This window comes from Rhincodon typus, chromosome 24 (genome assembly GCF_021869965.1).
Source record: "Rhincodon typus isolate 14 chromosome 24, sRhiTyp1.1, whole genome shotgun sequence".
NCBI lineage: Eukaryota > Metazoa > Chordata > Chondrichthyes > Orectolobiformes > Rhincodontidae > Rhincodon > Rhincodon typus.
Genome location: NC_063355.1, coordinates 34,733,838 through 34,745,276, shown reverse-complemented (window position 1 = coordinate 34,745,276; position 11,439 = coordinate 34,733,838). Strand labels below are relative to the sequence as shown.

General features: G+C 42.3%; 1 protein-coding gene across 3 annotated transcripts in view; it reads left to right on the top strand.

Annotated features, from left to right (window-relative positions):
• The window catches only part of LOC109916125 (coronin-1C-like), a 165,415-nt gene that overhangs the window by 98,464 nt on the left and 55,512 nt on the right, over positions 1–11,439 (top strand). For all 3 annotated transcript variants that reach the window (XM_048611299.1, XM_048611300.1, XM_048611301.1), the window contains one exon: positions 2,651–2,773. In XM_048611299.1, coding sequence (XP_048467256.1) covers positions 2,651–2,773 — 123 coding nt within the window. The remainder of the gene's footprint in view (positions 1–2,650; positions 2,774–11,439) is intronic.

Below are 11,439 nucleotides of genomic sequence, written 5' to 3'. Positions count from 1 at the left end.
GAACTTAGAACTTAGAACTTAGAACTTAGAACTTAGAACTTAGAACTGTACAGGCCCTTCGGCCCACGGTGTTGTGCCGAACTTTTACCCTAATCCTAAGGTCTATCTAACCTCCACCCCTACCTTTTATACTATCATCCATATGCCTATCTAATAGCCGCTTAAATGCCCGTAATGAGGCCGACTCCACTACCCTCTCCGGCAATGCATTCCACGCCCCTACCACTCTCCGAGTAAAGAACCTACCTCTGACGTCTCCCCTATATCTACCTCCACTACTTTAAAACTATGCCCCCTCGTAATAGCTACCTCCACCCTAGGAAATAGTCTCTGGCTGTCTACTCTACCTATACCTCTGATCATTTTGTATACCTCTATCAAGTCACCTCTCATCCTTCATCGTTCTAAAGAGAAAAGCCCTAGCGCTTGCAACCTTTCCTCATAAGACCTTCCCTCCATTCCAGGCAACATTCTGGTAAATCTCCTCTGCACCTTTTCCAACGCTTCCACATCTTTCCTGTAATGAGGCGACCAGAACTGGACACAATACTCCAGATGTGGCCGAACCAGGCTTTTGTATAGCTGGAGCATAACCTCATGGCTCTTGAACTCAATCCCTCTATTAATGAAAGCTAATGCACCATACGCCATCTTAACAACTCTATCCACCTGGGTGGCAGCTTTCAGAAGCTAGAAGAAACGGTTCGTCTGAGAGAGCCTGGAGAGCAGTCTTTTTTTTTAAAATCCATTCATGGGATGTGTATCGCTGGCTGGGCCAGCATTTATCACTCATCCCTCGTTGTTCTTGAAGGTGATGGTGAGCTGCCTTCTTGAACCATTTGCAGTCTGTGTTGTAGGTAGACCCACAATGCTGATAGGAAGGGACTGAGGATTTTGACACAGCAGCAGTGAAGGGCCAGTGATATGTTTGCAAGTCAGGGTGGTGAGTGGCTTGGAGGTGGTGTTGCCATGTATCTACTGCCCTTATCCTTCTAGATGGAAATGATTGTGGGTTTGGAAGGTGCTGTCTGAGCATCTTTTCAGTTTTTGCAGTGCATCTTGTAGATAATACACAGTGCTACTGAGTCGGTGGTAGAGGGAGTGGATGTGGTATCAATCAAATGGGTTACTTTGTCCTGGATGGTATCAAGCTGCTTGTGTTGGAGCTGCACTCATTTGGGCAAGTGGGGAGTATTCCATTGCACTCCTGACTTGTGCCTTTTGTAGATGGTGGACCGGCTTTGGAGAGCCAGGAGGTGAGTTATATGCTGCAGTATTCCTAGTCTCTAACCTGCTCTTGTAGGCACTGTTTGTGGTGAATTCAGTTGAGTTTCTTTATGACTGTTACAAGGTGGTCATTATCATTGTGTGGATTATGATGTTATTGATTCAAAGACAAAATGTGTTTCATACATCATCTTACCAACCATGTCTTAATAGAGCTAATCAGCCTTCGTAACTCAGCATCGAGTTACAATGCTTAATATTTAATGCCTTTTGAGCTTCTTTCAATTTCATTTCCACAGTCATTTGAAGCAGAATTTTGCAATCCAAAACCTCTTTACTGTCTGGTTCTTGGCTACATGCCGTAAGTGGTTGTGGGTGTGATTGTGTGACTGCCATGTTCCTTGTCAAATACCTTTCTCGGGCCATGTGTCCATTTGGGAATTGTAACTTAATTTGAACTTGAATTAAGCTCTTAGATGCTTCTCAATTGAAATGGAGGACTGGGGACAGTACGGCTTTCAAAGAATCGCTGAACCCCATATGTGAACCTTCTGACAGCCAGTTCAGTGACAGGTGGGGGATTATCTAGAGGTTAGTCCACATTCTGGAGCTATGTGGTGAGGAGAGCTTATGGTCATGAATGAATGAAGAAGCACAGTGGAAATTAGCACACAAGACAGCTTAAGGTATTGCCAAAACACACACATGGTAGTGACTTGTTTTCCGCTTACGAGTGTTTTCATGTACACCATTTACCTTGCACTTCTGTGTTGGGTATATACTAGTACTGATACGCCTTTGTGCTGCTGGCCAATATACGCATGAACACAAACATATCCTGCATAGTGTAATAAATTCTAAATACAATGTACATAGGTCAAGACTTGACTACCAACTGACGCATCATGTGCTTTTTGGGGCGGGGGGAAAGTAGGAACTCAATTTCGTAGAAGTTGGCTTCTGTCATTCACTTGCTTTGCACTGGGTTTGCATGTTACATTAGTATTTCTGCTGGGACTGCATATGTTTGGTTTCAAAATGTTGAATAACTATGATTTTTATTCACTTAACTGAGGTGCAATGCAGACCATACTTTCTGTTCTCTACCTGTATTGAAACAGTAATATCATACGTGCATCCCCTGCCAGCACTTGTCATAATAGTAATTGCAATGTGTCAGGTATGACCAGTTTATTGCTTCGTTTTGAGCACTTTGTACGTGGGTACTTTCCAGTAGAATAACTGCATTGAAATTTGCCCCGACCGTTGATGTGGCACTAGAATAACTGGAATTTGGTTTGTGATGTCTGGATGGTTTCATTGCTAGATCCCAGCAAGCTTCATGTGCTTGGAGCTTACAGAAATCATTAGTATTGGTATTAGTACTTGAAACAAATAATGATGTGCCACTCTCTCTCCACAGACTGGCCGAATTGACAAGGCATATCCGACAGTTTGTGGACACACAGGACCAGTGCTGGACATTGAGTGGTGTCCACACAATGACCACGTTATCGCTAGTGGTTCAGAAGATTGTACGGTTATGGTAAGTTCTATTGTGCAGATATTTCTTTTTATGTCCGTGATGAGTAGGCACATTCCTGTATATGATGGGTTACGTTTAGTGCCATTATTGAAGTGATGATGTGTGAATTTTTAAAACATCCAAGAAAATCTCTCAGCTTTGTGGTTCAAAAGATAGTTGAATGAATTGACTTTCCAAGTATAGTGATTGTAACACAGCCAGCCAGGTGGACCTCATAGAATATGAGCATTGTCTCCCTGTACGGTATCAGGGTAGTGATGGCTCACAGATGGCCCACTGGAAAGGAACACCCTTTAATGTATGCTTCCTGGACTTTGGTTGATGCTGAGCGCAAATATGCCTAGATAGGGGAGGAAGGTTTGGCAGTCATCTTTGGTGTGAGAAAGTTGCACCAATACGTTAACACACAAATTTGTAATAGTAACAGACCACAAACCCCTGCTAGGTCTACTCCAAGGACGAAGCCATGCCACCCGTAGCTTGAAGTCGAATTCACCAGTGGACTCTCATTCCAAGTGCATACAATTACAAGTTTGAGCATCATCCGGGAGGCCAAGTAGCAAATGTGGATGCCTTGAGCCATCTCCTGTTGGCAGATACACCACTGGTGGTGGCACCACTGAAAGAGTCTTTTCTGGTTTTTAAAATTTCTGGACGCCCTTCCAATCACTGCTGATATCAGTCTGGAGATGCAAAAAGGTCAGGTCCTGCAAAACTAAAAGAGCAGGTGATGATGGGGGATACAAAATGGCCATCACAACTAGAATTGGGGCGGGGCAGACAAAAGGCTCTGCTAAGCGAGCGTTTACTTCAGTGGATGAAGGTTGGCGCTGAAACCGTGGAAATGACGCTGCATGGAAAAGAGGCATGGTCGACACGAGGTCACGTCCTGTGATGTACAAAGTTCAGGTAGGTGAGGCGGTCCTGAACAAGCATGTGGACCACATGAAAGCTGCAAACACTCAAACTGGGCAGGAGGAAAACACACCTGGCCTTCCATAGCAGCTGGAAAGACTGTTGGGACCCATGAATTCTTCCCTTCCATCTAGCATCGAAGAAACATTGGAGTCTGAGTCAGACACAGTGGATGTTGCAACCTCGACACCTTAGCCGCCTGAAGAAGAGGATGAATTTCTTTTGAGACACTCCAAGTGCAAGAGGTGGGCTATGGTTGGGTATGTGCCACGCTGATCGTGAGGAACCAGCTGTGGTGTGAAAATGCCCCAAGAGGCTACAAGGAAAAGAACGTGCCTATGTCCCCAAACTTAGAGGGTGGCGGCGAATGTAGTGATTTGTAATGAGGTCAGCCAAGTGGACCTCAGTTTGAGTTCTCTGATTAGGACTGTTAACCTTGTCCAATCAGATTTCCCTTGGCTGATATCCTGTTCACTGAGCGCAGTCTCTGAGGAAGCTGGATTAGTGTCAAGTACTATGCATGTATAAATAAAGGGTGACTTGGTGACAGGATAGCAGCCTCTGTGGAGTTATTCCAACAAGCATTAAGGTTTCTTGATGTGCACTTTATTTATGCTGGTAGTTCATTATCAATAGAAAGCAAAATAGAGGTCAGAGACTTAGCTGGCCAAGAACCTGGTCAAGAGATTGCCTGTTGGACTCTGTGCAGAACAATATACAGAGACCTGAAACCTTTTAGCTCTGAGCAATAAAAGTGAAAATGGACTGTAACTATTAATCCACCAAATGTTTCTAGTTAGCCTGCTGAAGTATTAGAAGGCTTATTATGGTACTTTACCTGTCTGCCAATTTGTTATACCAGATCAGTATTTTGAAAGAGCATTGGAACTGCCAAGAACACTCGAGCATTATGGATCCAAAACTGCCATTTATAGCTAACGGTGTTCTGAAAGATTAACTACTACTTGATATCCTGTGGCAATGTGAAGTACTTGTACAACATGGTGTTTAGATTGGGTGAGGTGGTTTCCCTGTAAATTGTCCGATATCTTGACAGATTTTTCAGTTCAGAAATAATGCATTCTTAATGTCTTTCTGGATGAATTATTAATCTACATTTTTTTATTTGGTGTGCAGTTTGTTTTTGAATGCATTGCTGACTGGCCAGTGAAGGCCAAGACCAATTCTCTTAACTTGTATTTTATTGCTATTTTCATAGTGCAGAAAACTATCCTAAAGTGCTTCATGGATTATAATGTTTCATGTACAGAAAGCCATTCAGCCATTTGTGTCTGTCAGCAAGAGCAACTTGGCTAGTACCACTCCAGGCACATGCTACCTGTAGCCTTAAGTATTTGCTGTTCACATTATCGTCCAACTCCCCTTTGAAAGCTTTGAATCTGTTTCTTCTTGGGCAGTGCACTCCGGGTCCATACTGCATTCTTTGAACAGAGATTTCCTCCTGTCACCTTTTTAGGCTTTTTTTGTCATTCACCTTAAATTAATAGCTTCAACCTTTCCACATTGGGTAGCAGTTGCTGCCCAAGACCTTCCTTTCTCAATGTCAACTAAATCTCCTCTCACTCTTCCCTAAGGAGGATATAAACCCTGCACATGGACCATGTTGGTACAAGACATCTAACCACATTCTTGAAGACCACCAGAGATGGGCACCAAATCATAGTTGTAATCGAATACAAATTGACACCACTCTAACAGAGAAGACGTTGGCAGAAGTGATAGCTTGGATATAATATTCCCATAATGCCTATATTTGAAAAATGGAGCATTTTAATACTTGAAGTAACAGTATTGTAATCCCACTAGGTGTATGGGTTTGATGCAGGGTGAAGTCTCTTTATCTAAGCCTCAAATACCAGTGTTCTAAGCAAATTACATTTGTCCACTACACCTGCTGCCACCATCACCCTTCCCTCTTTTGCACATCCCTCCTTGCATGTTTATGGCTTTCCCTCTTTTGGCCTTTTCAACTGCTGAAAACACTCATTCACTGGGGTAGTTTCCTGCATGTTGTGCATGCATGTAGTCATGAAATTAAGCTGTTAGGAAATTTGTTAATGATTCTTGAGGCTGATTTGTTGATGATTCTTAGTGTTATCATCAATTTGGCTCACAGCCAGAACAGCCCATGTCAATGTCCAGTTAGAACTGTATTCAAACTCCCTTAAGCTGATTTAACATGGGCCAGGTGTGTGCGCACAAATGTTTTTGATTTTTGATTTTGTAGTTGTACAGTTGTATCATATTGATCTGCAAAGGCCCAACACACTGTTGTTATCATTGTTTCCGTCCATTAACTGTTGTGTCCTGTTTGTTAGAATTTAGATTCAATGAGATTTTTAACTTATTTATCCAGTGATGAGTCAGTCTTTTCCAGACCCACAGATTCAAAAACGGAATGTCCCTGAAGTGGCGGGGGGTGGGGCATCTAAAATGGAATTTAAGGCAAGAGTCCATGACACATCATTGGTGTGTGGAATAAAGGAAAACAGAGGTTTCACTTTAATGTATAAAGAGCAAGAGAATAACCAGGGTAAGACTAGTGTCAATTAGGGACCATGGAGGTAATCTGTATGTGTATGTGTATGTGGAAGATTTGGGCAGAGACTTCATTGAATACTTGGGGTTGGCTTTCACAATGGCAAGGGATGATGCTAGTATAGACATTGGCAGGAAGATTATGAACTATTAGAAATTAACAAAGAGAAATAAAGTGCTAGTGAATTTTAGCAGCCCCAAAAGTGAATAAATATATAGATCTCAATGAGATGTTTCCCTGATGGGTGAAGGTGAGGGAGGGGAGGATAATTTTCAAATCCTCTTGGGCCACAGGTGAGATGCCTGAGGACTGCTAATGTTGTCCCATTATTGAAAAAGAGAGGAAAGGCTAGAACAGGAAATTATAGGCCAGTCAGTGTGCTCTTGCTGCCGGGGAGATTCTTTAATTGAGGGTCAGAATATGTCTGTACTTCGAGAAAGGCAAATTAATCAGAGATAACATGGATTTATTAAGGGAAGTTGTGTTAGAGAATTTGTTTGGAAAAGGTAACCAGGAATATTGATGAGGTTAATGCATTTGACATGGTCATCATGGACTTATAAAAAGTCTTGTTAAAGGTTTCTTATGGCAGACTGGTCAAAGAAGTAAGACGACATGGGATTCAAGGCAAAGTGATTCAAAATTGCCTGACATACAGGAATCTGCTGGAGCTCAGTTTCTAGTGGGGTTATGCAGCGCTCAATCCTGAGATTCTAGTGTTCATTGATTTAGACCTAAATATAGGGGGATAATCAAGATTATTTGTTGATAGCACAAAACTTGGTAGGATGGTTAACTGAGGAGGATAGCTGTAAAATGCAGTATGACATCAATGGACTGATCAACTGGAATTCAATTGGTAATGCGCTTGGCAGAGTTAACAAGGCAAAGGTTGCATTATGAATGACATCAAATACTGAAGATCAGAGGGATCCTGGGTGTGCTAATTCATTAATACCTGAAAGTAGCAGGGCAGGTAGATAAGATGGTGAAGAAGGCATATATGAGATACTTGCCTTTATTAGCTGAGGCATAAATAAAAGAGCAAGGAGATTCTGCTGGAACAGTATAAAACTCTTATTTGGCCACAGCTGAAGTACTGTCTGCATTTCAGGTCATCACATTATTGAAGCAAAAAAACTGGATTGCCTATTTTTCACTGGCCACAGTTTTGATTCTGATACATACTACCTTTTTAGTAGCTATCTGAGAAAGGGGATATTTACATTTGCCTGAATTGGTTTTCATCCTGTATTCCAGATTGAAATATTTGATTTTCTCAGTTTGTGCTCAGTATTTTTCTAACCACTGAATATTAGCATTTACAGGCAAGTATGTTTCTTTTTAATTCATTGCACCACCCCATTTGACTTCTGTGCTTTTGTTCATTTGACAAGCATGAAATTCTACTTGCCCAACAAAAGCAGCTCAACTTTAACACTCTGTGTTCATAGAAAACTGCTGGCATCATTCCAGAATGAAATTATTTTGAGTATAGAGATGTTTCATAAATCCAAGCCTTTTAAGTGTTTTGCTGGGAATAGGTATAGTACAGGAAAAGCAAATGGAACTTTACCCATAATTGCTTTACCATGAAATGGAAAATCCATTAGCTTTTAGACAAATTCACACTCCTGAGGGAATTTGTTGTACGTTATCTGGTGCAAGCACAAGCACTATGTGACCTCTTAACAATCAAATGGTGTTACTTGAATTCAGGTAGAAGTTTAAACGCAATAGATTTTATTTATTCATTCACTCGTGGAGCATGGACGTTGCTGGCTGGCCAGCATTTATTGCTTGTCCCTAGTTGCTGTTGGTGGTGAACTGCCTGTTGAACCACTTTAGTCCATGTGCAGGGTGTAAACCTATGGCACTGTTAGGAATTGAATTGCAATTTATTGTCACATGTATGCTTGCGTATCATGGTGCCTAAATTAATTACAGAAGTCATAAATAAGAAAGGGGAGAAAAAGTAAAGGGTCTTCACAGTTCAATTTAACGGCTCCTGGGTTTGGGATGCACTGGAAAACTGGACCAAAGATACCACGCCAGGCCGAGACTACCCCACCATGCTGAGACAAGACCTCCACGGCAGGACTAGACCTCCATACTGGGTTGTTGGAAGACCCGGAAGCTACCTCCCAAAGCAAGAACGAGACCCCCCTGCCAAAATGAGACCTCTGCACTGGGAGTAGACCCTCGTGCAGGGCTGTTGGACTACCCAGAAGTCACTGTAGAAGATCCCCATGATGGGATGAGACCTCCCATGCTTGGACAAGAATGCCACTCCAGGCCAGAGAGACAACCACCACCCCCCCACAAAAGCCAGCTCTCCTGGACGTGCACCACACCAGAGGACCACGCCACTAGGACTAGACCTATATCGCCATTCCGGGCCATTGGAAGCCACCTTGTTGCTGGGCTTGGGCTGGGAGAAGAATAAAAAGATAAGGTACCACAATAAATGGGAATGTTTTTTAAAAAAAGCAAAGTGGATGAAGGAGCTCCAGGCTCCTGGACTGAGGAGCCTGCATGTTGTGCTGCGATTCATCATGTAGGAAGGAAATTCATGGATTTTGACTCAGCAACATTAAAAGAATGGCAATATATATTTCCACGTCAGGATTTTACGTGGCTTGGGGAACTTGCAGGTGGTGCTGTTCCCGTATATCTGCTGTCCTCGTGTACTAGAATGAAGTGGCCTCGGGTTTGGAAGGTGTTGTCTGAGGATCTTTGATTTTCTGCATTGCATCTCATTGATAGTACACATTGCTGCAACTGAGTATTAGTGCTGGAGAGAATGGATACTTGTGGGTGACATGCCAATCAAGTGGGCTGCTTTGCCCTGGATGATAAGGCTTTTGAATGGCATTGCAGTTGCACTCATCCAGGCAAGTCGGAAGTATTCCATGACACTTGTAACTTGTTCCTTGCAGATGGTGGACAGATTCTGGGGAGGCAGGGGTTGAATTACTCGCTGTAATATTCCTAGCCTCTGACGTGCTGTTGTCACCACTGTATTTATATGGTGAGCCCAGTTGAGTTTTGGTCACTGTAAAGCTCCAGGATGATGATGGGAAATCAGTGATGGTAACATCATTTGAATGTCAAAGGACAATATTAGATGTTCTGTTATTGGAAACTCATTACCTAGCATTTGTGCGGCACAAATGTTAACTTGTCACTTGTCAACCCAAGCCCTGACTTTATCCAGATCTTGTTGCTTTTTAACATGGGCTGTTTCAGTTTCTGAAGAGTCATGAATGGTGCTGAATATTATGTAATCATCAGGAAGCTTCTGTCCTTATGAATGGAAAGTCATTGAAGCAGCTGAGGATGGTTAGGCCTAGGGCAGCACCCTGGGAACAATGCAGAGGTGGAATTGAGATGATTGACCTCCAATAACTATAGCCATCTTTCTATATGCCAGGTATAACTCCAAACAGTGGAGAGTTTGCCCCCATTCCTATTGACTCCAGTTTTGTTAGGGCTCCTTGATGCCACACTTGGTCAAATGCACACTTAAAAGCAAGGGCGATCGTTCTCACCTTGCCTCTGGAATTCAGCTGTTTTGTCCATGTTTGAACTGATGCTATGATGAAAAGTAAGGAGCTGAGCGGCCCAAATGGAGCCCAAGCTGGATATCCACTGAGTAGGTTATTGCGAAGCAAGTGCTGCTTGAGACTGCTTTCGGCGACGCCCCCCGCCGCTTTGCTGTCAGCCATGCCCCCCCGCTGCTTTGCTGTCACATGAGGGTAGACTAATAGTGTGGTGATTGACTGGTTTAGATTTGTCCTGCTTTTTGTGTACAGGACGTACCTGGCCAATTTTCCACATTGTTGAAGAAATACCAGTGTTTTAGTTCTACTGCAACAGCTTGGCTAGGGTTGTGGCAAGATCTCCAGCACAAGTCTTCAGTATTGCCAAAATGTTGTCAGGGCCCATAGCCTTTGCAGTGTCGAGTGTCTCCAACTGTTTTCTATTGATCATGTAGCTTTTTTGAATAATTTTTGACCAATTTTTAAAATGGAAAAACTTCCTAAAGCTGCACGTAACTCTCTCAAATTTTGAAGAGAATTATTTAGTATGTGCGTTTTATTTATAAGATTAGTGAAAGGATCAGAACTGTCAGCATTCAAAATGAAATTGAATAGATGGATGAAAGGATAGAGGAAGGAGGTCAGGTACATGTGAACAAAACTGGTTTGTGCAGAGCAAAGGCTGACACATTATCAACTCTGCACATAATACTTTAATGTACCAATTTCTACCTTGTGCAATGCACTTAAGTGATTGCCATTAATCCCAGAAAATCTGCATACCACCTTAATATTGGTCTTGTGGTGCAGTGGTAATGTGTCTACCCTCTGGAACCAAGAAGCTAGGTTCATGTCCTATCTTTGCAACATCTGAGCAGGTTGATTAGAAAGTATCTAAAATGCTATTTTTACTCCCTCCCCCACTCAGAAATGGAAAAAATGTGTATTATCTATTACTAAGCCAGATGTTTTCTTATTTGACAATTGTATTAAAAAATTCACACGGCCATCAACAGCATTACACTTTTTACATTATCCTAATGACAGAAGTTAAATGGCTCACAGTCAATGTGCATTGGTGTTGTAGCAGCTGCTGTGTTGTAAATACATCTGGCGCCTGTCTGTAATTAAACTAATTTGCACTTGTAAATAGTTGTCAAATGTTAATTCGGCCTGTCTTTCCCAGTCAGTACAATAAATGTTCCTTGCAAATTTCATAATGTTTTTTTTAGACATTAAAACCAATATTGCAATCTTCAGTCCATCAGGTTCTCTGTATTTAGATGCAGGAAACATTTGTGTGATTTGTATGACATGTTAAAGTGGGTGATAATGAATTGACAGTTGGTTGGGTGCATCAGTTAGTCAGAGTGGCAATATCTCCCCTCTTAGCCCTGTGTATTTGTTCTTTTTCACATTTCCATAGCTGACTGCACCCCAACTTCCTGCCTTCAAGCCAACACTGTCCAATTGTGCATATCACTCATTCCCACAATGACTAAGGTATGTGCACAGCTGGGGACTGAAAACATTCCCATCATGTTATGGTTTAAAAACCAAAAGAACTGAGGATGCTGTAAATCAGGAACAAAAACAAAGTTGCTGGAAAAGCTCAGCAGGTCTGGCAGCATCTGTGAAGGAGAAAACAG